Consider the following 26,709-nt stretch of genomic DNA (forward strand, 5'->3'; position numbering starts at 1 on the left):
ACCTGACCTGACCCAACGCATTTACTTTAAATGGGTTCGTCCTGATGAACCTAACCCACTATGAACCAACTCATGTTTAAGAATTGAATTTGAAAAGTAGTTGCATACATTAAAAAAGCCATTACATCAGATCAGGTACCTGAACCCACCTCAAAAGCATGTTGGGAGGCAAGCTGATCACCTGACCCATTGTCACCCTTATTTTTAATCCCTACTAAAAATTTATGATTTCGAATATATAAATGACCATTAACCAAAATGAAATGAATTCATTTTCATGAGGCAACCAAATAGGCCCTAAATGTACTTTGGAAAAAGAATTACATAAAATAAGCATGGCATTAAATAGGCTATACACCAATTGATGGTGTATAGCTAAGTAATTAAGTGATCCACCTAATGTACTCATCTTTGTTGAATCCACAAATGTAGTCCACTTGAGCCCTGGATGTTGCTTATTTTTAGAATCATATATCTTAAAATGACCTTGCAAAATGTACGGACGGCGTTGATAAAACCCGTATATAACTATGGGCTCCGTAAAGCATTGTCTGGACGGATTTTGTCCACGTGAGGGCAGGACGAAATCTATGCGTTTACGTATATTTTAACGACCTAAATGTACTATATAACACCCAGATCCATACCTCGTTTGAAGTCTTGGTATCGATCCCTAGTGGGGGTGGTTAACATGGAGTGTGTACTGACATGGCATTATAGCGCTAACTATATCTATGCGTTTATTTAAGAAATCCAACCCGTCCAACAGGTATGGAATACGTTAGTGATCTGGCAGATAAAAAATCAGGCCATCCGATCATCAAATGTGCCACACATGAATTAAGTGTTCTTTGAGTGGTGTATATTGCTTTTGCGGTTTGGTCCACCTGATGATTGGATCCACCTGATGGTGTGGACCAGTGGGACGGTACGGACGTCAAAAAGAAAACCTGGGACCTAAAATGCTCATTTTCACAAATAAATGTAAGAAATAATTAGGTGAGTGTATTTTGTTTATTTCATCCACGCGGTAGCGGATTGGAAGGGGACCCAACACAGCTAAGCGGTGTTTGGCGCTGTGGGGCTACTGTGATGTATGTATTTTAATCAATGTTGTACATCCATTTAGCCATCTCACTTTGGAGCACCAGCCAAAATTTGAAGAAGCCAAGGTTACGAAAGTTTTGTATAAAGCCTGATATTTGTATTTTCCTTTCGTCCAAACTTGTGTGACCTTATCAATAGAATCGATGGCAGGTAAGCATTATGGTGGGCCCTAGGAAGGTTTCAACGTGGAGTGTTGTGTAGTCTACCGGAGGTGCAGATTTAATTAATTTTTAAACTCATGCTTTTAAATGAGTTGGAAAAAAGAAGAATTAATTTTTAAACTCATGCTTTTAAATGAATTGGAAAAAAGAAGAAAAAAGGAGAATGAATGAATAGTGTGGAAATAAAACACATACACAGGCGGTTGGCCCCACAGCTCCCAGCACCACCTACGGGTGTTGCAGCTGGTTCACCATCCAATCCGTTTCGAAGCATATTGATAAAATAAATAGAAAGTGTGGCAAAAATAAAAGCTGGGAGATTTTTAGACTTTCGAAGTTTTTCTCCAATATTATCGAGAAACCTGAGTGAAAAGACTTAACAAATAAATTTAAAATTTAAATTAATATTTTTTTATTGTAAATAAGGTTTTTGCTAATTTAAATATCGAGATAATTTAAAATAATTTGATAATCTGAAAATATCACAGTAATATCGTGATAGTATCATTTAGATTACCACGACATTGTCAAACTCTCGGCGATATTTATCCCCTAATTATGAATTCACAGCCCCCGGGGATGAAGTGAAAACACCCGAAAAAAAAAATTAGCATGTTACAAAAAATTTTCGCCGTATGAATATATCAACGGTGTTAACTGAATTCCACTATTTCTTCTCTTGTGGGTCATTTAGGTTTTGGATCTGCTTCATTTTTTATTGAATGTTCTAAAATGTTCTCTCAAAACTGATGGACGAGTTGGATGTATCAAAACATCACAGTGGCCCCACCTAACATCCCAGCGTGGAGAAGGCTTCCGCAGGGAATCCGCGTCAGTTCCGGACGCGGATTTTTGCGAAAGCCTCTCGCTTTAAGTTGGTGTGCTGGAAACCTAGATGGGGCCCACCATGATGTTTGTGAAAAATCTACTTGGTTCATCAATATTTTGAGATAATTTTAGAATTTGATACCCAAAAGTAGAAGGATCCAAGACTCAGGTGGGCCGCACCAAAGGAAAGGTGGGTAGGAAAATTTGTACCGTTGAAACCTCCCTGAGTCGACAATGATGCTTACATGCCATCCATACCGTTCATAACATCACTCCTGCATCCTCACGTTTTCGGCCCACTTGAATATTATATCCGGTTCATTTTTGTCCCTATTTCCTAAAATGATCTCAAAAATCGGATGGACATGGTGGATTTCTTACAAACATCACGGTGGGCCCCACCTAAGTTTCCAGCGCACGAACTTCCAGCAAAACGCTTTCGCAGAAATCCGCGTCTGTCAGTACCTTCCATTTCTAACCAACACTGCTCCCTCTCTCTGTCAGCTTCACTCCCCTCTCTCTCTTCTTAAATACAAACACACAATTCCTAACGCTCATAACGCAAGTCTCTCTCCCTCCCTCTCTCATGGCTCCGGCTGCTGCTCCTCAGCAAATGCCCAAAACCATGTGCGTGATGGATGCATCAGGCCAACTAGGCAAGTCCCTCGTCGAGAGGCTCCTTCAGAGAGGCTACATCGTTCATGCCGTCATCCAGAACCATGGTTAGCTACCTATACCGACTCTCCTTCCTATCTTGGCTTCCTGCCGCGAACTTGGTCCACTTATCAAGTGGGCCGCACTATATGAAAACGGACGGCTGAAAAAATTTCTAGCCGTCTGTTTGTTTCGAACGCGCTGTGGTCCACTTAATGATTTTGGATCAGATCGATTCCTGGGCCAAGTCATCTGAAGGAGACAGACCTGAAAGATGGCACGGATCTCTCACACACGTTCCGCGCAGGCACATGTGGTGGCATGTAGAGATGTTAATGGTGTTTTACCTTTTTTTTTTTCTTTTAATAAATATTTTAAAATCATGTACTAATGTTTCACCCTTTTTCTGCCTGGTCTTCCTATGTGGGTTTATAGGGAATTTTCAGCCATGTAAGGGATTTTCATTGGAGAAGAACAACTTGAAGATTTTTCAATCGGATCCCTTTGATTATCAGAGCATTGTGGATGCCATGAAGGGTTGCTCGGGTCTGTTCTACACGTTCGAGCCCCCCGAATATCAATCGAGCTATGATGTAAGGCCCTACTGCTACAAGTCTTTATAATTGAGTGAGCTTTGCTAAGCTCACGCAGGCACACCTATGTCCAACTCAGCTCATACGCCACCATATATGCCAGCATGGCACACCAGTGCAATATCCAAGCCATCCATCAGAAGGATACCAACATATAAATTCCCTATCCCAAGAATCAAGTTGGTTCACTGGTCAGGTGGGCCACAATTAACTGGAAAAATTTACAACCGTGAAAATTGTGGCCCAAGTTTTCTAACATGTTCACTTATAACTTGTAATATTATAGCTGAGTGAAAATTCTTTATCTTGAATCAGTAAAATCTACATGGCAAGGTCCACATGATGAGTGGCCTGGATATTTCACTTGTGTGCCACGTCTAGCTTATGTGCTGGCGTGTGCAGTAGATGACTAGTACAGGCGTGTGGCTTAATTAACAAAGCTCATAATTGAGTTAGTGGTTGGATTGTATGATACAAATAATTAGGTAGGTCCTAAAATTGGCTATCCATCTTCGCCCAAAATTATTTTGAAAATTCCTTGTAAATTCCATATTTACTGCCGGAATCAAACTACATGGGTGGTGCTTTTGGGGAAGGGAAAATAACCCGTGTGTAATTCTTTTCCTTCGAAAAGTAATGAAATTATAAAATTTTGAGGCTCATGGGTATGTATATGACATCCATCCTATCAAGCATATGCACCTAACCATAATCATCACATGGGAAAATTTTTATTTATTTATTTATTGAATCACAAGATGGCTGCATGTGCCTTTTAATGTTTTTAAGTAGCACATACATATATATGGTGTGGATCACCTTAATTTTAAATTAATCAAAATTTTCAGATCATGTGGGCTCTACAATTCTTTACTTTACTACTATTTATATAATAAATTAATTATAAAAAACACTATAGGGATTAAGATCATTTCACTGCTAAGAAACTACTGTCATGAAGTTACTATTAGGAAGGGATATTGCTGTAAAATTTGTAAAATTCCCTAAAAATAATTGGGTATCTTATCTTACACAATACTAAATCAAATAAATTATGAGAAAGAATGATATTCTGGCAGACTATGATGGATGACATGCATGCATTCAGATATTATATAGAATTTTTTTATTTTTTATTTTTTTTGTTGCGCACCCTTACAATTACACATCCACCCACACTGCATGGCACTCAATCCCTGGTCTCAGTGTTAAAACAGAATTTAGTCATGGAACTAGAACTGAAATTACATAGAAATTACATACATGGCATACATGTAAGTTAATTTAAATGGTCAGAATTATATTTCCAAGTTTAATTGTATTAGGAATAAGAAAAATAATTATTTGGTTATTTGACAATTGGATTAGTGGACATTATTACATGGTTAAAAATAAAAATATCCAATAGTCAAGTGTCACATGCATCCAGTGGTACATTTTTCGAGGAGCAAACTCCGGGTAACACCATCTTCCGTTGGCTGAAACTGCGGGGCTCACCGTGATGTATGTGTTGAATTCATCATGTGATCCGTATTTCCAGCTCATTTCCCCACATTATGTAATAAAACAAAGCCGATCCAAAACGTAAGTAGACTACTCATTTCACCACATTATGTAATAAAACAAAAGCCGATCCAGAAGGTAAGTAGACTACTTCCGCAGGAAACAGTAGCGATTGAAAGCCCGCCGGTAAGAAGTTGGTAGGCCCAAGAATCAAAGTCTCTATTATTAAAACAGGGAATCAATCTGTCAGTGTCAAAATCAACCGCAAATTATTAAGATAATGACTCGTCCATAAACGCAATGCGCTACAGCTGAAGGACGCGAGTATCATGTAGCACCTTTTACACGGAGTTCTCGTGAGTTTGGCCCAAAGCTCTGTCGGTCCACCAAGGTGTCGGTACTGTAAAATTCACTTTGTCCGAAATCCACTGTCCATTACTTTCACCACTACTAATCTACTATTAGGGTGAGAGCTAAAAAAATTGAAGTAGATTGAAGATTCAAGTGGGCTATACCACAATAAACAGTGGCTATGGTAACGCCAACCGTTAAAACCTTGCTAAGGGTCCTTTTATGCCATCCAACCCGTTAAAACCCGTTTACATGATGCCTAAACATCAAACAAATCTTCAAGTGCACCATGGGGTTTCAATTCGAGACGATGTAACGGCTACTACTTTTTCTTTTTTTAATTTCGGTTTTTTCATCTACGCAGGAATTTATGGCAGAGGTGGAAGTGAGAGCAGCCCACAACATATTGGAAGCATGCGCCCAAACAGAGACGATAGAAAAAGTGGTTTTCACGTCGTCCATTACAGCCGTCATTTGGAGAGAGAATAGCAAGTTGACACCCACTTTTGATGAGAGGAACTGGAGTGACCCCAATTTCTGCAGGAATTTTAAGGTAATTGTTACCTGGTCCAATGTTTTTCCCCCCTTCATTTAGGGCTTATTGGGATGGTAGGAAAATAGATAATAAAATAAAACCATAATCATTTTCAAATCCTATGTAATTGGATTACAATTGATCCATTTCAAGATCTTGTTAAGTCCCGTTTAGAAACAAGTGAAAATTTATATAAAACTCTTATAAAAAGTCATTGTATAATTCATATATAATTGGATATGGTGATTGGATAATGATTACAGTTTAAAATCTACATTTCTTATAATATATTTTTGACTATCCAAATTTCATAAAAAAAAAAAGTGATCAATTTTCTTTCATTTAATTTTTTTTTTCCTTTCCCCACTGTAGTTTAGAAAAAGATAATAGAAAACAATTAAAAATAATAGTTTAGTTTCGGACAAGTTTTTAATCCACCTTGCTAAATGCATATGTTTGAATGGAACAACGTCAATCTTTAAAAAAAAAAAGAAAAAGTGAGAACAAGTTTGAACTTTAATTAAAAATAATGTGCTTTTATGAAATTGAAAAGAAATATACAAAATACCATTATCAAGCATAGCTAGTCTAACAACTAAAATATCATTTTACTATTTTATGATAATTTAAGATCCATATGAAGTAGGGCTTATTATTTGGATGCTCAACTTAACTTACATATTTATTGTATGTTTGGTTTATAATCTATTTAAAGTCGAGTCACTCAACAAGCCTGATTTGGTTTTAAAATAGGCTTGAAGCTATTAGATAGGCTCATGTGCTAGGCTTGGGCTTGACATGCATGGCCCGATCCATTTCTTGAATTGAGCTTGAGCTCAAGTCAATTGAGCCTGACTTAGCCCAACCTAGCTTGGCCTGGCCCAACTTCCAAGTTGTATCTTATATCCTACAATTGTTATAATATTTGATTAGATAATGCAAACAGCCAATTTTGTTCTTTTTTTTTTTATGGTATATGTGTGGCCCACTTGATCAGTGGATAGTTTATGAACATTTACATACAAGGATTTTATCCATTTTTTAGCCAAGTTTGATTGGGCCTGGATCCAACTAATATTTTTGGGCTTGGGTTCACCATGCTACCCTTTGCTAGGCTTGAGTGGTGCTTTGGCATAAGGTCCAGCCAAGCCCGGTCTGATTTAAGCCTAACCTACTACCACCCTTGTGAATTTAAGATAGGGAGGGAGGGAGAGAGGGAGATGTAGAAGTAGTTAAGAAGAAAAAACCATTTTTAGAGGGTTAAAAAAATAACAAAAAATCAAAATTTAGGTTTTTCAAAGTTAAAATATTAGTTTGGGTTATTGTTATTATTATTTTTCCACTTTTCATTGCTTACCACACATGGTTAACAAAAAGTTAACTAGTTATTTTTTAATTTAACCGATAATCAGTGCATCTAAACATGTATGACATTTTAGGATTTTTAAAATGCTCTAAAATATAAAAGTTTTGAAAAGGTTAATTTTAAAATTTACAACATTAAAGATTGTGTTGAGATATTCTCAAAATTTTAAAGATCTAATCATTAGAATTTATGTAATTAAAGTACGCTTGATGAAATATCATTTTGGTGTTGCCAATCTTTCAATTTTAAAAAGTTTCTTCTCCATCTATCACAAGTACACACGTCAATTATTAGGGTAAGGCCATGGGAGAGTGCTCTCTCTCTCTCTCTCTCTCTCTCTCTCTCTCTCTCTCTCTCTTTTCTTCATTTTAGAAGGCATCACCAAGTGGGGAGACATCCAAGGTTCTCTCTACACTCTTGTGCACATGTATTCCCTTTGAGGATATTATTCATTTATAAGGAGGAGCCAGTATTTCAGGTAGACCAATTATAATTCTTTACCACCTTACTATCTTTCACATGCCCCACTGTAATAGAATTCAGTCATCCTATGTCATCTTATTTTATCCATGCATTTATATTTGATCTAATCTCTCCACTATGATGACCATTCATCTATTCCAATTTTCGTGTAGATCAAATGATACATCTTTAATTCTAAATTATTAGATTATCATTAAGTATGAATAAAATCATTATAATAATTAAAATAGAAGTTTAACAATTGAAAATATTTATAAAAATGTTCAACATATTACTTAAAATAATTATCAAGAGAGCTACATCATAGACCACACTATACACCTCCAAAAAATTTCAAATTCTCCATGTGTTAATAATTGGACAAACACAAGTTTTTAGGCATTTGATCATCATCATAGGGTTCACTTTCAAAATGGGCTGGCTGTACACACGCCATGTGGCCCCACAATGTCCCATGATACAGAAAAAGAAAAAAGAAAAAAAAATGAGAGAGAACTGGGGCAGATGGCATCATGGTTGCTGTGACATCTACCCCATAGGGCCAGAGGGGCCCACAAAGTTTTGGCATGGATATAACACATATATCTTGGTGGGGCCCACGAAATTTTGGCTTTCAATAACCTCTTGTTTCAGAGGGGTAACTCCTCTTCACTTTCAAACGGCTGTGGTAATTACAATCCCCTGTATTTTGAGACAAATTACATATAAATGCACCTAATTACATCCAACAAAACGGGCCCTTGAAAAAAAATCCCATGATTATATGGATTCGCTGTAGCTGGAATTGAAGTCAACATAAAAGAAAATACCCCTTACAACAATATATTTAACACTTGCATGTACAGCTGTGGCACGCACTATCAAAGACGCTAGCGGAGAAAACGGCGTGGGCGCTAGCGATGGATAGAGGCGTCAACATGGTGTCCATAAACGCGGGGCTTTTGTCGGGTCTGGACCTTTCGATCTCGAACCCGTATCTGAAAGGAGCGGCAGAGATGTACGAGGACGGAGTATTCGTGACGGTAGACGTCAAGTTCTTAGCCGACGCCCATATCTGCGTCTTCGAGGATCCGTCAACTTACGGACGTTATCTTTGCTTTAACCGTCTAATCAACCGTCCCGAAGACGCCGTTAAGCTTGCCCAGATGTTCACGCCCGCGATGCCCCACCCTCCAACGTATAAAATTCCTCAACCCCCCCTTCATTTATTTTGCTCAAATAAATCTTCGATTCATTAAGCACGTGCTGTCATCTTTCATCTAACCGTTCACTTTTTTCATACGGATGTGGTCCACCGTATTAATGTCCTAGCCTGATTTTTTGGCCACGGACGTTCGTGGTGGCTCCACGTAATGAGTGGACCAGATATCGCACACGTGCCACGTGAGCACATTAGCTGAGGATCACGTCTGCCATAATTGTCTACAACACCACCCAAGCTGTGTGGGGCCCACCATGTTGTATATTAACATCCACTCCGTCCATCAAGTTCAATCCGTGTTTTAGGACATAGGAAAAATATCAACCAGATACACAGCTCAGGTGGGCCAGACACCACAAGGAATGATGCACGGTATGCCAACCAACAACGGATCTAATGTACAACATCATGATAGCCCCACATAGCCTGGGTGTTTTACGCACTGCCTAAAACATGAGTTCCGGTCCATCGGAGAGACGGAGTCACCTCTTCAGTGAATTGCCACATTGTTATGCGTTTATAACTGTTTTTTAAATTTAAATTTTATTTTTATAATTTTCAGCTGCGAGGATTTCCCAATTTTCCAACAAAGAATCAGCGACAAGAAGTTGAGGAAACTGATTGTAGATTTCTCAAGTGAGAACCAACTGAAGGATTGAATCGCTGCCGTCGATCAACTGGTCAAAATTATTCTAACGGTGTTGGAGCTAACATGTCAGGGAAAAAAAAATAAAATCCTCACACCATATGGTCATGGAGTTGCGTTTGGTTGGATCATCTACCACGAAATTTCATGATATTTAATTATTAATCGGTATAAGTTGGTGTAATGTCACGATAATTCATGGTGCAACCAAAGCCATCCTCTGCCACATCATTGCTTGTGGCTGAGAGATAGTATAGAAACTAACATGCCACTTGGCTTCTGATGTGGCAGAGGATGACTTTGGGAGGTTGTATTTGGAAGTCATTGGGGTTTGGCAGGTTGTATTTGGGCTGTTTCGAAGTGAGCAATGGATGATCACAACCGAGTGACTCACCAACAATTTTTAAGTGTCCATTTAGATTGTAGATTTTTAAAAAATTTATATCATTAAATTGTTTTAGAGTATCATCACTTGCCATGTATATTTAAGAAGAGAGAAAAAAAAAAACGGCATTTCACTTGGATTAGAGTCCGATGAGCAATTCACTGAGAATTCAAATACATCAAAAGTGTGTATTAGAAATAGGTCGGACTCTTTACCTCCAAATTCAAGCTGTCAAAAGCAAAACTAGTTACTTAATTTTGAAATACACCCATTAACCTTCATTTATGTTAGCCCCACTATAAGGATGAACCATATGCTTATCCGGTGGACTAATATAGTCTGCTAAATGAGTGATTTGGCTGATTTCTGTACAAGGTGATTCTCATAACAACGAGGCCAACCTATTGAACGGGTTGGATTTTGAACGCACATCAAAGGTTCAATTTATTCAGCAGGCAAACCGTAACTTACATACTCTTAACTGGTTAGGTTTGAGACCTCTAGAGCTAGGCATAGGACGACTCGACTCGCAAACTAGACTTGTCCAACTTTTTCAGGACTTAATTTGAACCGAGTGGGTGAGTTGATACAAATCGAGTTGACTTCGTCCAATCCAAACTCAAACTGAGTAGAGTTCGAGTCACCCAATAACTTGACTTGACTCGACTCGAAATCCAACTCAGTACTGACTTGACTAAATCCAAAACTCGACTCGTACATATATATTTAAAAAAACTAAAATATGACGTTTCAGATCTGAGATGTAGTGCAATTGATGGAGAGGCTGCAATTCTGACAAGTGAATCTAGGTTTTTAGTTGTGCTTTGAGCCCGTGGATACCCGTTGCACTTGACCCGACTCGATGCCGATTTGACCCAACTTGGTACTTGTGACCGGGTCGGACTTGGTCTAGATTAGTCCAAACCAGACCTAGACATAAATCGGGTCAGGCATGCTGGACTCGGTACTAAGTCGGGAAACAGAACTATGCAATTAGGGCCTATTTGAATTTTCATTTCAGTTGTAAATACCCAATAAATGAGTAATAATTATTTCACCTAATATTTATAGCACTATTCTCGGTGCTTGATTTGACCAACTGCTCTTTAGACACAAAAATCGAGAAGGTCACAAAATATTTGTGGGTCTCACCGTGATGCATGTTGATTATCCACACCGTTCATCTATTATGCCAGCAGAATTTATGTCATGAGCTAAAAAATGAGGCATATCCAAAGCTCAAGTGGACCACGCCATGGGAAAAAGGAAATCAAATACTTATCATTAAAAACCTCTTGGGGCCACTATTTCTTTTGTTGTGGGCTACGTGAGTGTTGGATTTGCCTCATTTTTTGGATCATGCCTCGAAATATTTTGATAAAATGGATGGATGAAATGGATATATAATACACATCACATTGGGGTCTATAAATTTAAATTAACTCTTTTAAATCGGTTTCCAAGGCAAAAATTCATTTGAAAATCAAACGGGTGTAATGGTAATAATTACCCATTTACAGGGGTAATTACACAAGCTTTCAAAAATCAAACAGGCCCTTAGATGAATTATGGAACCTACGCATGTACTGATGTGATATGCATGCCTGAGCAGCCATACATCAGGTTGAGACCGTGTACTCGCCCTGCCTCAAAATTTATGAGGCAGTCAATCATCGGCAGGGTTGAATAATGACCACTAATTATGTCTCTTTAACCAACTTACTTGCATGGTCTATCTGATGATGAGTAGTGGACTGTTGGGGTGTGTCTGTTGAGGAGATGAGAGTTTCATTTTCTCTTTACAATTCTACTTGTATGTACATTTGTATATTTGTCCGTATGGATAAATGAAGCCTAGTCTCTTTATATCTTTTCATGTATTCTCCTATTTCGTGGTCTATGTAAGGAGAGTCATGGCTAAGGAAAGGTATTCTATTAGTTCATTTTTTGAAATATTTTTTAGTATAGGATTGTATCTATAGGTAGGAGAGAAATAAGTATTGTACTTCTGTTTTTCTTATGTTAACGAAGAAGAAAGTTCTGTATTATTGTTCCTTTTGGCCTTTTGTTTGATCCTTTTCTTTTATATTTTGGTATCGCTTACATTGATGACATGCGAGTGTTTTTTCACAATAGTGTCTTCGATCAGACTCAACCTGAATCGGATTGGCTCAGCTTGAAATTTTGATCAATTAGCCCTAAAATCTGGGTACAAAGTGTGTACCCTCAAACTCAAGTTTTATTTCGCAACTCATACATTATGTGTACATAATGTAATCAACTGTATATAGCTTAATCAGACGCAATGAATATGTTCATTCTAAATTTCATAGAAATCTAATTATTGACATCCATATAGATTTGTTTACCACCATTCATCCAAACATTTCAACAAACAGAAACTATTCCAACCCAATTGATAGATTTCAACAAACAATGCACAAACAAAGTAGCTTATTAACTAGAAACTTGCTCAAATCTAAATTTAATAAACAATTGTAACTAATCCAGTACTTACATTTTAAAATCCAATCCATCATGCAACATAATTTAACCAAAATAATCCTTCCAAACGAAATTAAAAATTGACAATAATTATGGATGGTCCATTGCGGCCAGATCCTCTTTTGTAAGGTATGACTACATCTCACATGAGTTGTATTTGAGTTCCGAAGCATTTTCTAGTTCCTATGTCAACTAGTTAGCTATACCTTCATCTGTATGCTTTTCCATTAATAAAAATGTAAGCTGTTCATGCTTAGTGAGATGACCTAGCATGGTTCATGTTTATTAAAATTAAAATAGAATAGAAACATAATATGTAAATGACATTAATGAAAATGATATATGAATGCATTTGATGGGATGGTCATCCATCTACTTAGATTGAATAATCATCAACACACATCCACCTGTTGGGTAGGCTTCTGCCTTTCGATAGGCATGGGCATCGATCACATCTAATAATGATTCTATTAGGATTGACATTATTCCAGGAGGTACCACATGATCAATAATATTGCAATATGTTTGTATGATGGATGATATATGAATTCACCATTTTTTAATTTTTTATATCATGAATTTTATGCCTACGAATTCATGATTTATATATTTAAGCATGAGAACACAATTTACATGTGGCATATAATTGCATACATTAGTATATTAACATCATTGCAACAATACATTAAAATAATATTGCAATCAATTAGCAATACAAGCAAATCTATCTCAATTCTAATTAGCATGAGATATGTTGAGATTCCTCAACCATATCTGGTAGAAAAGAATCCACAAAATAATTAGATTGGTTTGAGTTCAAAATCCCTAACAATCATATATACAATATTATTGTTTGATATAAATATTTCATATAGTGTAGCCCACTTGATTTATCATCCAATTGGCTAACTATTGGTCAACAATCCCTAAATAGCCCAATGTATATTACAAGTTTATTAAATCCAAATGCCAAAGTTAGATTTAAGTCAAAATTATCTATATGTTTGTCGAGTGATTGACTCTGATTGAAGGATCATTGATCAAATTGTTCTTTGAATGAAAAAAAATTCAAATTACATCAGTCAAGTCTTTGGATAAAATTCAATAACTTTGATTGAACCGATCGATCAATTGACTTCGATCAAAGTCTCATTGATCGAATTGAACATTGATTGATAAAATAAAAAAACTAAGAAAATAAAGTTTTAAGTCCTGGGCAAAATTGGATGCCTTCGATCAATTGAACATAGATCGAAGGTTGAATTGTCAATCATTACCTGATCTGATCTTAACAATTTTATTTTAGAAAATATGGGGATGTTCTAAATTTGATGATGTAAGGTCCGATTTCAGAAAATTGGAATCGGTTGATTTGAATCACTCATATACTCATCTACATCTATGTTCCTAAAATGAAGGGTAATGATAGATTTAATTAGTGCAACCCACCACTTAATTAGTTCGATTAGATATTTGGGGATCTTAATGTAATTGATTTAAATGATCGAATAAACCGATCTAATCAAATTGATTCTCCACATAACCGGATACTTAACATGATTAATAAGTCATTGTAGACCTATCATAAGGTTTAGATCGATGTGGCCCACCTAAAGATCCAATCATCCAAATAATTGGGGTCCTAGCATAATTCGACCCTAGGGTTTGAATGAACGGTGTAGATCTCATCACACACATCCTGCTGGTCCCATTTCAATCCCATCACTTGCATAGAAAATCTAAACTTTCCTTATTAAACGCTCCAAATCTGATGACACAATGGACGTATAGCCGATCCGGCCCGTTCATTGCATTGTCCATATAACTTTAATATAAATTCACCAAAATAATAATAAATCAATTCAACTTAACTGTATAAATTAAATCACCTATTTTTTCATAACCAAAAATCAATTTTCTGTGCCAAGGCTGTAGGTTAATGGTGCAGGGAATTGATCTTTTCAATCCAAATGTGTACAATGGCCGGGATAATAATCTAAGTTGTGCATCACACCCGTCTAAATACATGCTATATTAAGTGAAAGAAATTACGAAGGAATGCACTAACCTGTAATCGCTTCCCCACAAACCTTCTCTCTCTTAGTTGTACGCAGGGTGTTCTTTTGTTAAAATTTGAGTTGGGAGTAAAACTCCTCTCACGAGGCATTCCTTGAAAGAGGAGTTATAGAGATAAAAGGTATAGAGGTTAGGGATAATTAATGAAAGAGAGATTCTCTTTAATTTCAAATTCAAAATTAATAATAATAATATTATTTTTCCCAAAAATCTATTACAATGTGAGTTGCATTCTTGCCTTGAGAGACCCACTTGTCTTATATCTAGGTAGCAAATGTGCTGGTCCAGGCCAAAGTTTTTCCAGTTTCAGGTCATGAGGTATAGACCCAAGACAGGTCCAACCAAGGGCGGGACCTAAGTAATCGGGCTCGGAAAAGGCACGGCCCACCATCCATACACTTAGCCACCAGCGCAAATAGCTACCAGGCCTATATAAGATCATATGCAACGACAAACACTATATAAAGAGAAATGATTTATGTCTAAACAGTTGGATGAGAAGTTACCGACCACCTGATAAATAACTTTTGAAATGTAATGGGCCTGCGACATCATCCAACTATCATACAACCGGTTGGATGTGAGCATTTCCATACTACAAAATCATGTCATACAAGGGCTGTCAACAGGACGGGATTAGGGTTGCCTAGAGCCGGGATTTTGAAATGTTAGTCGAGGATTTCAGGCTGGGACTATTTAAAATTTTGTTTTGCTAGACCTAGGTTGTCAACGGTCCTCATTGGCCGGACAGGCTTTTGGGTCTGGCTTGCTTTAGTTAGGTCTTGCGTGGGTTGAAATACTAGGCCCAAGGGCTAGGCCCAAACATAAAATTAAAATCCGCTGATTATTTGGGCCACTGTCGTCATGTCTAAGATCCCATCATCCCAGCCCAAGCCAAACCTAACCTGACCTAGCCTGTTTAAGATTTCAAGGGCATTGTCAATATCATGCATGATTGGGTACACCTAATGAACAGTCCAGATTTTATACTTAGGGTTTTGGTTGGGCTTAGGCTCAAGCTGCTTGTATTGCCCTGTCACCGACTGAGGGCGGACTTAGGCCTAGGTTTTAGTTTGCAACATGACTTGGACAGACCTTGGCCCGGGCCTAACACAGCCGCACATCATGGTATGGCTTGAAAGCACAGTAATGAAATGATATTAACCATCCAACATTGGCGGTAGAATTTGATGTCTTCAAATTTCATTTTAACCGTGGGGAACCTATGCGATAATTGTTATTATCTATGGCTGGAAATGGGCCAGGACTGGGCCAAGAAAAATTAATATTCTAAATAAGCCCAGGCCCACCAATTGCCAAGCCTATCATTATCCGATCAGTTTGGTTTTTGGATATGCTTCTTAGCCTACGACGTGGAGAGTCTAGATTGTCATAGTTCATGCGTCAACACCACTAAAGGTTATGTACATGTGAGGGGCAATTCCTATTTCGTAGGCTGATGTGATATGGGTCCATTGTTAGTGGGACACTACAAATCGAATTTCAACCAACGTTCTTGTGTGGAGACAGTAGATGACTCTTCAAACGAACACATGGCATTGTCATTCATAAATTCAGACCCAGATCAGTAAACCGCAGATGGAGCATAACCTAAAACTTATGTTGAGAAGATGATATTAACCATCTGATTTTTCCGTTTGGATTTGGATCCCTCACTAGTTAGCTTTTCACCATCCATTTTTCGATACATAGTCCATCAACAGTGGGACCCACAATTTGGATGGTCTAAATAGTTGTACACCAGTGCCACATTTGCGGGTGACAAATTCAAAACTCTGCTGAATTGACACAGGAAGTAAAACCATCGCGTGTAGGGAAAGCAGATTGGCTGGTAACTTGACCCAAGGTGGCTAGGTTTGATTGGGCCATGTGTTGCTGCTTGTCCCTGAGAACGAATTAGGTGAGACACTGGCCAGACTAAAGACGGTGCAAACCTTACCGTAGGCCCCACCTTGATGTATTAATTATGTATATACGTGGTCCTGTTTTTCTAGACCATTTTAGGACATTATTCCAAATATGAAGCAGAACCAATTATTTGGTGGACCATATCATAATAAACATAGGTAATTGACTATTAATGGGTCATAAAAGCATTGGTTCAAGTAGATATTTGTTTACTTTCCTTCATTCAGGTTTATGTGACCTTATCAATAGATTTAATGGTAAATAAACACTACAAAAACATTAATGGTAAGACAGTTTTTAATGGTAAGATGGTCAATCACCATTGTTTCTTATGGTATGGTCCGCCTAATAATTGGATCTACTTCATTTTTGGGAAAATGCCTTAAAATGACATAGAAAAATGGATGGATGGCATGGATACATAACACATACCTCAATGCAGGCTCAATGGTAAGGGCCGCACCATCTTGGGTAGGCAAGGGTCTCACCTAATCTGCTCCATCCCAACTACTTTTGAGCATGCTTTGCATTGTTTTATCCCTGACAGTCACATGTTCATGGCTGAATTAGCTCAATCGAGTCACTGGTCAACAAACTACGAGAACCCACTATGTCTATCTCACATTGCTAAGATACGCTTAGTTGAGCAATTTTAATCTCTGATCGGTGGTGGTAGACTCTCAGGAGTTTCAACACCGGGTCAAGGGTTCGAGTACCCATAGGTGGTGAAATTCCACTAAGGCGTGAGTGTGTGGTGTGTGTGTGTGTGTGAGGTGTGTTAAATAAAAATAAATTTTTTTTTAAAAAAAAAAAATTCTCTGATCGGTGGACACTTTTTTGTTGAATCTGGTTTCCAAAACCATTTTGTATTAGAAAATCATCTTCATCGAAGACTTATCCTAATTAATTTGGGTCGGCACCATTCCAGTCTATAAGGAGCTATACGTACAGTTAGACCGCAGGTCTTACAGGTCATTTGTTACTACTTTCCTTTCGAGTCTTTCCCTTACCTGGTACGACACAATTCGAAACGGCAGGGTTCTTGTTCTCTAATACACATGATGTAATACTTTCCTTTTGAGTCTTCACCTCTGTTGAATGCCTTTTACTAATAAAAATCCCCTCAGAAAGATAATTCCATCCCATTATAGCAACCATTTTATTTTTCCATGTCTTGGCCATTTTATTTTTCTTTAATCAATTTTTTTTTTTTTTCCATCAGGATTGCTGTTGTTTATTCTCCCATGTTAAAGTCGTCCAAGCGTCAAGGGTGCAGATTAAAGTGAAAGTGGATTGCTGTGAGAAAAGAAAGGAGCGGACTAGGTGAGACCTGGGATCCACCATCATGGGTGGGACCCCTGACTGTGGGGCCCATTGTGCTGTATATGACTAAATCCACGCCGTCCATCCGCATTGAAAGCTCATTTTAGGGCATGATCCCAAAAAAAAAATGAAGCAGTTCAAATTCCCAGATGGACCGTACTACAGGAAAAAGTGGTGATTGACCGTTAAAAACTTCTTGCAGACCACAAAAGCTTTGGATAAAGATGGTATTTGTGTGGTCTGTTCCTCTAGGTGTTTGTGACCTTAACAACAGGTTGTATGGAAAATAAAGATTTCGGTGGAATTCATGAAGTTTTTAATGGTGAGGATTCAATCTTGACTGTTTCCTATAGTGTGGTCCACGTAAAGATTGAGTCAACTTCATTTTTGAAATTACGCCCTAAACTGAGCTTTCAAAATGTTTGGACGGTGTTTATTTAAGTAAAATATATCACTTTGAGCCCCACAGTCAGGGGTCTCACCCACCTCGGTGGATCCTGGGTCTCCCCTAATTCGCTCTCAGAAAAGAGGGGGTGAAACTATCCGAATGCAGACATTCCCACGTGGTGATGGTTTCCTTGCCGACAACGTTCTTGCGACTTTTCTACGAAGAATCAGAAGGCAGGCCAGGATCAATGTCACCCATTTCCAAACCGTACACATGACTCGACTGATGGCACTTGCACGAGGAACATGAGAATATGAGAGAATGGCCATTCCAAGCCTTCTCGAGATACGGGTCCTTCATCTCGTCGTACCAACTGCCCTGATTTTATACACATCCCCAGCTAAATCGGCCTTTGAACTGATTTCTCTCCCCAGGTTGGATCGTGCGCCAAAAATCGTTATGATGGGAGAATCCTGACCCTGAGATCGGGTGCTCCACATGCAGAACATTAAGAAAAATACAGCAGTGGTCCACATTCAACGGGAGAAGGGCCAAGTAGGATGGCCACGATCTTTCAATACGAGAACATGGTGGGGCCCTATCTTATCAACGGTTTAGATTGCCATTGCATGGGCCCCTGTTGGACAAAAACACCACCCCACGTGAATTTTAAAGTTTCGACGGGCAGGCATGAAGATGACCAAAACGTCCTCGAGAGCTGCTTTGTCTTTTAGTGTCCGTTTGTACTACGCCAGTAACCATGGATCGTCTAAATATTTGAATTTTGCGCCTGACCCATTCATTATTGGTAAACACCAAACGGAAAATCTCATCCCCGTATGCCACGTGTGCAGAGATGACGTGGAGACACGAGAACGCCATGTGCACTATGAGGGAATACGGATATTTTCTCGTGGGGTAGGTTTCCACCCCAGAGTGCATCTTAAACGATGATCTGAACCGTTCATGTGCTGGACTCTATGCGACCCCACCATCATCAGAAGCATTTGCTGAAAGGATGATTATTGAATGGCTCATATTCAAACCCAAAATTCAAGATCATGGTCATCAATGAAGTATGATCGTAAGAACATAGCTTCTATATGATACAAATGAGAAAATGAACATGGTCAGATCATGTTCGGTTCCGTCGTTGATGACCCATGCCTTGAAAATCCCCTATATTGGAAGATCAAGCCACCAATCTTCATTCCTATTTTTGCCCATCCATCTATAGGCCACAGATCAAAAGGTTAAAATTGTCTTGTAGATGATCGTAGCGAATAACACAAGCCAAAGCCCAACGAAAAGGGTAAGATGCCATTCGAAGGCGTGGGTCTGACCAAATGGTGCCAATATGCACTTTGACCGGCTTGGATAGGTGTGGGCCCCACACATCCGAATATGGCAGGCATCCTTTTTCTTCTCTGGTCTATCCATCAAGCAAATGGTTTCTCTTGTTGAATAAGCTTGGTTGCTTTTCCTAATAAAGTTGGTAGGGGCAAATTCGTCTATTATCTACGCGAAATCTGATGCTCTGGAAGAGTGTGATGGATGATTCGCAGACACTATACACGTGGAATACAAGTAAATCAAATTAAATTGTCCAAGTTGGGAATTCCATTTTTCGTGCATCATCCACACAAACCTACAGTTATTTGATTATTAGACTATTGGATTGGTGGTCAGTTAATGGACGGTTAAAAATGAAAAGAGAAATCCGATGATCCTATTTCAACAAGTGTCCATGAATTGGATTATCAGAGAATAGGATTTGTCAATCAATCTGATTTTTGAGTGTGGTATAGGACAGTGGGTTCCACATTTTAGTCAGCTTAACTTTCGTTAATTTTTGCCTTGGGGTTTAATTTCTGGGCGCCTGTGTGTCAAGCGCCATACCTTACCAGAGTATCAAATAACTACCGGGTCTAAAGAAGGGAAGAAAAATAAAAAGGAACAAAAGAGGAGATTTTGAGTGGAATTAGTCAAAAAGGCATTCTAGGACATTACAGAAGCAGATTCCTGAATTGCAGGCATTTTGACGAGGTCGAAAGTACCCCTACCAGAGGAGAAGGTACGAAACCCATCACCGGAATTGTATTAGTTGAACAACCTAGCAGTACCTGAATGATCTGAAGTGAAACTGAAAACAGCGTCAGGGGTAGCTTGGTCACTTCAAAAACTGGACTTATGCATTGCATGGATTTTCTTTTTTCTTTTGTGCTCTTCTTTTCTTTTCTTTTTGATTGGTGGAAATAAAAATAATGGAAAATGGGGGAATGCTTGTCCAGAGGCGTCATTATACAGATAATCCAGCAAACGGGAGGGAGGAGGCTGGAATTCACAATTGTAGCAGTGGGAGATTTGGGCATTGTTCAAAACCTGTCAGGAACTCTCTAACTGCCCATTGCAAATATAGATTATAAACAGTAATGACTTTTAAGTAATATTCAAGATATCAGAATGTATCGTATTTGATGTTCCGTTTTGCAAATGCACTTAAAAGTGTCGGTTCGTATAATTGATGTGTCGCAGCATGTCCGGTGTAAGTTTCACAAATGCACTTAAAAGGGTCGGTTCATATCATTGATGCATTTCAAAACAAATGAATGGTATCAGAATTGTATCTTTGATGCATTCATCCTGAAATTAGTGAAATTTGATCAAACCGAGATCAATGTCTTTTGGATAATCTATGGGGAATGTATCGAGTTTCAAAAGATACAAGTCCTGCTTAATTTCTAGTTCTCTTATTGGTGTAATCACACTAATCAGCGTATGTTTGTGATGGGTGGTAATGAATTTGGATAGGGAAATGCCATAGCTATTGCTCTCCCAGCGCATGCCAACGTGGGGTAATTGGGACCATTCATCAGGAGGCCATCGCCATGGGCCCAATAAGCAGGCCACAAAATAGCAGTAAAAAGGAGTTGATCAATGGCTGACGTTTACCATACACATGCCTCCCTGACGATCGGACCAGCATGATTTAGACCGTTTGACATACACCATGGGACACACCTAATGAATGGCCTGGGTCTTGCACATGTGCCACATGGTGAGAGTAATATCCGACATCGTACTATCATGAATAACCATAGCATGTGCTCATTCGGGTTCTATAAATTGAAGATTGAGACAGTTTAAAGATAACCATTTCATAGCTTTGCAGATTGGCAGAAGCGATTGATTTTAAGTATAAACGAAGTGATAAACATACAATTGCACAAGTCATCATTCCTCTCCATGAAGGAGAGATAAAAAACACAGTTCCAAGCAGGACCGACCAGCAGATCATCTCACATACACCTCTTATATTGCTACAATCTACAGACAGGACCGTGCAGAAATTGTAGCAACCAACACAAAACCAAGAACAAGTTAAGGCTCAAACAACAATAACAACAATAACAACAACAACAACATAGCAGATCATAGCATTCTGCAAAGTACCTGCAGTCGGGCTGTGGCTATTTGGAGTTGCTGCCCTTCTTCTTCAACAGGCTCCCGAACTTGTGTAGTAACGTCTTCTTCTTCTTTTGCTGTTGCTTTGACGGAGAGATTCTGCTGTTGTCCATGGCCTCAGATGGCAAACCATTTATCTGGTCTAAGATGTCACTACCAGTATTTGATGCTAATTCATCTTTGAATGATTCTGGATCTGGCTCTTTTGCAGGTGACATGCCTTTCTCAAACATTTTAACTTCAGACCTGGTGGATCTGTCTTCTTTGGCATTTCCGTTCCTGTTCTCCTCTTTGAGTTCGACAACACCCACACCCTTTGATAAATCTTCCTTTTCATGTTCTTCATGCTGCTGTTCCACCGGAAGTTCTGACTTGGGTTTTTCTGATTCTCTTCCATACCCATTCTCCTCCTTGAAGTCTCCCGTATTTGGCAGTAAATCATACTCTTTTTCACTACTCGATAGTTTGCCGTTTTCTTCCACCTTCTTGGCTGTGACCTCTGCTAGTAGCTTAGACAGCTCTTCAGCTTTCTCAACAGCAGCAGCTTCTCGGGCTCGAAGGTCATCGTTCTCTTGGGTAATGCTCTGCAGCTCGTTTTCTCTGTCCAGCAACCTATCCTTCAGTTGCAGACGCTCGGCCTTTGCTTTCTCCTCTTCTTCTTTTGCAGAACTTGCCTCGGATTCTGCTTGTGTAAGTGTATTCCGCAGATGGCCCCCATCTTCCTTTGTAGCCCGCACCTGGTCTTTGGTTTCTTTGAGTAAATTAACCAACCTATCCACTTCTCTTTTGGCGGCATCCTTTTCTTCTTCTGATCCTTTTATACAAGTCATAAAACTGATTTCCTTTTCATTCCATTCAGCCTTCATATCTTCAGCCACTCTATCCTTTTCTCCTTTCAGAGCAGCAATTGCTTCTTCTGATTTTTTTATAGTGGTTACAAAACTGAGCTCTTTCTCTTCCAATTCAGCCTTCGAATTTTTCACTTCGAGACGATACTTTTCAACCAACTTCTCAAGGCCATCAATATCCTCTTTAGCTTCTTCAAGCATGGCCTCATAATTCTTTTTCGTGGCTTCCAAAACCGACTTCAGGTCTTCTATTTGAGATGCAGCATTCCCAAGATCAGCTTGGTTCGTCAAGAGCTTTTCCTTTGCATCTCTCGCTTCCATTGAGACTTCATGCAAAGCTGATGCCAAGCTTTCCATTGCCTTCTTATTCTTCTCCTCTTCATCTCTAGAGGCTTCCAACTCATTTATAAGCTTGTTCTTCTCCTCTAACAGGCTTTGAACGCTCGAAGATGCAAGCATCTCATTGCTCAGAGCCTGTGCTTTCTCCTCCTTCGCACTCTGAAGCTCGGATTCCAAAATTTCCAGAGCTCTTGTCATTTCTGTTGCCTCTCGCTTTGCCATTTCAAGGCGCCGGTCTGACTCCTCAAGATCGCATTTATGTCTACCAACTGAAATTTCCAACGAATCAACGTTCCCTCTAAGAGAAGCGATCTCGGATTCCGCATCTTGCAGCAAGACATTGTTCCCCTCCAGCTGCTTAATGATCGAATCCAGAGATTCTGATGCGGATCTTTCAGACCAAGTTGCCTCCTCGATCTGAGCTTCTAACAACTCAACCTTCTTCTTCCATTCATTCACTAAATCACCCGCGTCTGATGCAGCCCTCTTCGCATCGACTACCTCCATCCTAAGCCTTTCAATGACTGCTTCCATCTCAGCCAACTTAACCTCAGCTGCTTTTACTCTCTCGAGTTCCTGTTTAAGTGAATCAACCTCGGAATTCAGCTGCTGAACTAACTCAGCAGTTTCGTTGGATTTTGTCTCCAACTTTGAATCAAGCAAGGCTTTCAAGTGACTCAGTTCACCCGTCAGAAGCTCCACCTTCTCGGCATTCATCTCTGCGATTTTCATTGCATCGTCGGCGTGGCTCAGGGCTGTTTTTTTCGCATCCGAGGTCATTGCTAGCTCTTGTTTCGCCCTCTGGAGCTCCTGGGTTGTAGACAGCAATGCAGTGACATCTACGGCATGTTGGTTTCGGATTGCGTCAAGTTCCTTCTGCCATTCCTCTTCCCTCTTCTGAGCTGCCTCAATACCCACCTGCTCCAATTCATCGGCTCGAAACTTCTCGATCTCGGAACTCTCCTCAGCTCGCTTCTGAGCAACCAGAGCCTCACTGAGCTTCTCATTTGCATTGTCAGCCAACCTCTTCGCCTCCTTCAGCTCTGAAAGAGCCCGGGCCTTCTCTTTCTCGACAGAAGCTAAACGATCCCTTGCCATCTTCAGATCTTCCTGAACCTGACCCAATTGGGCCTGTAGTTCTGAACCCTTCAATGACCGCTGTGGTTTCTAACAATTACGGGAAAAAAATGCCATTGCCAATAGAATAACACGAGTATTAATGAAAATGTTAGCTTGTATTTGGAAGTAAACTAAAATATAGGTGGAATCACAAGGTTTCCACCCAAATGGTGGGTGATATAGAAACAGCTAAAACAACAATTTGGGTGGAAATCAAGGTACTTTTGGGCGGGAAGCATGGGCGCCTCAATTTTTGGCCAGCTTCTAATGTATATCAAAAAGATATGCATCCGCTCTGTTATGATATCCAATCTAAACAATAATAGAAATTGTGTCGGGCCTTTAGGGTCCATTTCAACTTACATCAGGCGGAGTAGTGATCTTTGGTGACCGGCGCTCGAAAGCAGGTTTAGAATCGACTGATCTAGGTGATCGATCAATCGAATGGCGCAGATTTTGCATTGGAGAAGATGAATTGGAGTCTGATTTAGCCGGTGTCAGAGGAGTGATCTTTGGCAACCGGCGCTCAATCGCAGGTTTAGAATTGACTGATCTAGGCGATTGATTGATTGAACGCTGTGGGTTTTGCAGGGGAGAAGATGAATTGGAGTCTGATTTAGCTGGCATCGGAGGAGTGATCTTTGACAACCGGCGTTCGACCGCGGGTTTAGAATCGACTGATCTAGGGGAGTGATCCATTGAAAGGCGTGGATTTTGCAAGGGAGAAGATGAATTGGAGTCTGATTTAGCAGCTGCCTTGGGCAATTTGCTAACCCTTGGAGTAGCTGGGGAGCCCTTGTTCGGTGTAGTTTCAGATAAACCAGTTCTGTTCAAAACCCAAATCTTAGAATTCCATAACCAAGGCCACTAAATAAATCCAAAAATGCAAATGATTACAGAAAAATCATGCAAAGGAACAAGGTACATAAAAGGGCAAACGCCCTTCAAAAATCCCAAAAAGGAGAAAAACCAAAAGATCCCAATCTCAGCATTCAATAACCAGATCAAATCCATTTTAGGAACGAAAGAAAACCCAAACACAAATCATGCCCAAAATGCAGAAAATATAAAAAAGCAGCCATCTTGGAGAGTGAAGCACAGCGATCAACAAAACCCCAAAACCCAAATCAGAATTCTGCAACCAGATCAACCAAAAAAAAAAAACAAAAAACCAGAGAAAAACCAAAACGAAGAGGAACAAGATGCGAATCACGCCGAAAAGCAAATAGAAATAAAAAAGATTTAACTTTCAATCCAAAATCAACAAGAATCCAATGCCCAAATCAGCAATTCCGAAAAATCAACCGAGTAAACAGAAGAAAACCCAAATGCAGATGAAACCATATACAAATCATTGCCAAAAAAGATCAAGAGGAACTAAAAGGATCCAACCATTATCCAAAACCAATAAAAACAAGAAACCCAAATCAGAATACTCCAATCAGAACAGAAATGAAAACAGAATAAAATCCCAATGCAGAAGAACCAAGAGCAAATCACACAAAAGAGTAACCAGAGACAAAAATAAAATAAAATAAAATCTTGCTAGTAAAAGCAAAGAAAAACAATAGAATCTAATCAGATCTGGAAATGTATGTATCCTTACCTGGTCTTTGAGGGGAGCATGGTTGAGAGTGAGAGTGAGAGTGAGAGAGAGAGATAGAAGCTGTTGAAATGCAGAGGTGCAATTGATGTTGGAGAGACGAGAAAGAGAATTGAGAGACAGAAAAGGAGAAATCGGGTAATTATTGTTTTTCAGTTTGTCTGGTTTTACAGTCGAACGCCTCAGAGAACTGCGACTCTACCAGCTCCTCATGCTTTTCAGAAGAAGACCATTTTTGAATTCACGGAAATGCCCCTTCTTTTCTGAAAGTAGAAGAGAAAAGAAGAAAAAAACAAATCCATGTTTTGAAGTGGGCCTCCTGTCTGTTTTTTTTTTTTTTTTTTTTAATATGATGGAAATGCCACTGCAGAATTACAAAACTTAGAAATAAAATAAAATAATAAAAATCCCAAATAGCCGGGCATCGGCTTTCCGTGCGGGTCGTGGGAACTGTTCTGAAAAAGGATGTTGGATCGTCTGCAACGTTGGCAGAAAAAAGAGATTTCTCTGCAACTCTGATCGAGTGGCCCATTGTGGTTGTTTGTACGGGACGGCCCAATGTTAATTCCGATCCAACAATGAAGTGGGCCCCACGTGAATTTGCAAGTTTTTGGATGGATGTCCATTGTTTTCTAATGGTGTATCCCACCTAAGGATTGTATAGATCTGATTTTTGGACACAACATGGTAAAGGTAGGGATCACGTGATTCTACGGTTGGATGGTAAACACACATCCTGGTGGAATCCACGCATACAGTTGAATAAACATTACACGTACGCGAATAAATTTCACTCGTGTAAATAACTTTTAGACTCGTGTTAATAGACTTATTTTTATTTTTATTTATAATACATGATAATAAAGTTTTTGCGCATATCCAGATCGTGCAGAAGATGGGGCGCGGATTTGGGGGTAACAGCTTAGTGGGTGCGTCCCTGATCGTGGGGCCCACCTTGATGTACTTGTTTTATATCCACTCTGTCCATCGGTATTCTCAGCTCATTTTAAAGCTTGGTCTCAAAAATGAAGCAGATCCAAATCTCAAGTGGATCACGCTGTAAGATGTAATGGTAGTTGAAATCCACCATTAAAAAAATCATTTTGAATTCAGCTGATGTTTGTTTAATTTTTTGTTACCATGCTTTTAATCTTCATACTGGTTGACAGCGGGGATATACGGCAGATACATAGGACGCCGATTGCGTACTTTCAAGAGTCAGAAACGAGGTAGCTACATCATTATGATGCATGCATCGTATCATGCCCTTCATCCTATTTATTTCTTTCGGACTATTTTAC

General features: G+C 39.2%; 2 protein-coding genes across 4 annotated transcripts; one reads left to right on the top strand and one right to left on the bottom strand.

Annotated features, from left to right (window-relative positions):
- Positions 1–2,624: 2,624 nt before the first annotated feature.
- LOC131232903 (cinnamoyl-CoA reductase-like SNL6) lies at positions 2,625–9,872 on the top strand. Its single transcript, XM_058229425.1, has 5 exons — positions 2,625–2,818; positions 3,186–3,343; positions 5,562–5,750; positions 8,427–8,758; positions 9,345–9,872. The coding sequence occupies exons 1-5, from the start codon at positions 2,683–2,685 to the stop codon at positions 9,439–9,441; spliced, it is 912 nt and encodes a 303-aa protein (XP_058085408.1). The 5' UTR covers positions 2,625–2,682; the 3' UTR covers positions 9,442–9,872.
- An 11,318-nt stretch (positions 9,873–21,190) lies between these two features.
- Positions 21,191–25,690, bottom strand: LOC131232859 (WEB family protein At3g02930, chloroplastic-like). 3 transcript variants are annotated; one of them, XM_058229358.1, is made up of 3 exons: positions 25,412–25,690; positions 24,169–24,631; positions 21,191–23,844 (listed from the first exon to the last, which is right to left on the bottom strand). In XM_058229358.1, exons 1-3 carry the CDS (start codon positions 25,429–25,431, stop codon positions 21,505–21,507), a joined length of 2,823 nt encoding a protein of 940 aa, XP_058085341.1. In that variant the 5' UTR covers positions 25,432–25,690; the 3' UTR covers positions 21,191–21,504. The 3 variants fall into 3 exon arrangements, with proteins under 3 accessions (XP_058085341.1, XP_058085340.1, XP_058085342.1); XM_058229357.1 differs by having other exon boundaries at positions 21,191–23,853; positions 25,412–25,689; XM_058229359.1 differs by lacking the exon at positions 24,169–24,631 and having other exon boundaries at positions 21,191–23,853; positions 25,412–25,687.
- Between the last annotated feature and the right edge of the window lie 1,019 nt (positions 25,691–26,709).

This window comes from Magnolia sinica, chromosome 18, assembly GCF_029962835.1.
Source record: "Magnolia sinica isolate HGM2019 chromosome 18, MsV1, whole genome shotgun sequence".
NCBI lineage: Eukaryota > Viridiplantae > Streptophyta > Magnoliopsida > Magnoliales > Magnoliaceae > Magnolia > Magnolia sinica.

What these genes read in the sequence shown, in the direction of transcription:
- LOC131232903 (XM_058229425.1), top strand. Translation starts at nt 2,683, where the DNA reads ATGGCTCCGGCTGCTGCTCCTCAGCAAATGCCCAAAACCATGTGCGTG. An exon ending in AATATCAATCGAGCTATGAT is followed by an intron (nt 3,344 to 5,561) that starts GTAAGGCCCTAC and finishes TCATCTACGCAG; the next exon opens with GAATTTATGGCAGAGGTGGA. An exon ending in ATTTCTGCAGGAATTTTAAG is followed by an intron (nt 5,751 to 8,426) that starts GTAATTGTTACC and finishes TTGCATGTACAG; the next exon opens with CTGTGGCACGCACTATCAAA.
- LOC131232859 (XM_058229357.1), bottom strand. Translation starts at nt 25,431, where the DNA reads ATGCTCCCCTCAAAGACCAG. An exon ending in ATGCTCCCCTCAAAGACCAG is followed by an intron (nt 24,632 to 25,411) that starts GTAAGGATACAT and finishes GGTTTTGAACAG; the next exon opens with AACTGGTTTATCTGAAACTA. An exon ending in AGATCACTACTCCGCCTGAT is followed by an intron (nt 23,854 to 24,168) that starts GTAAGTTGAAAT and finishes CGTAATTGTTAG; the next exon opens with AAACCACAGCGGTCATTGAA.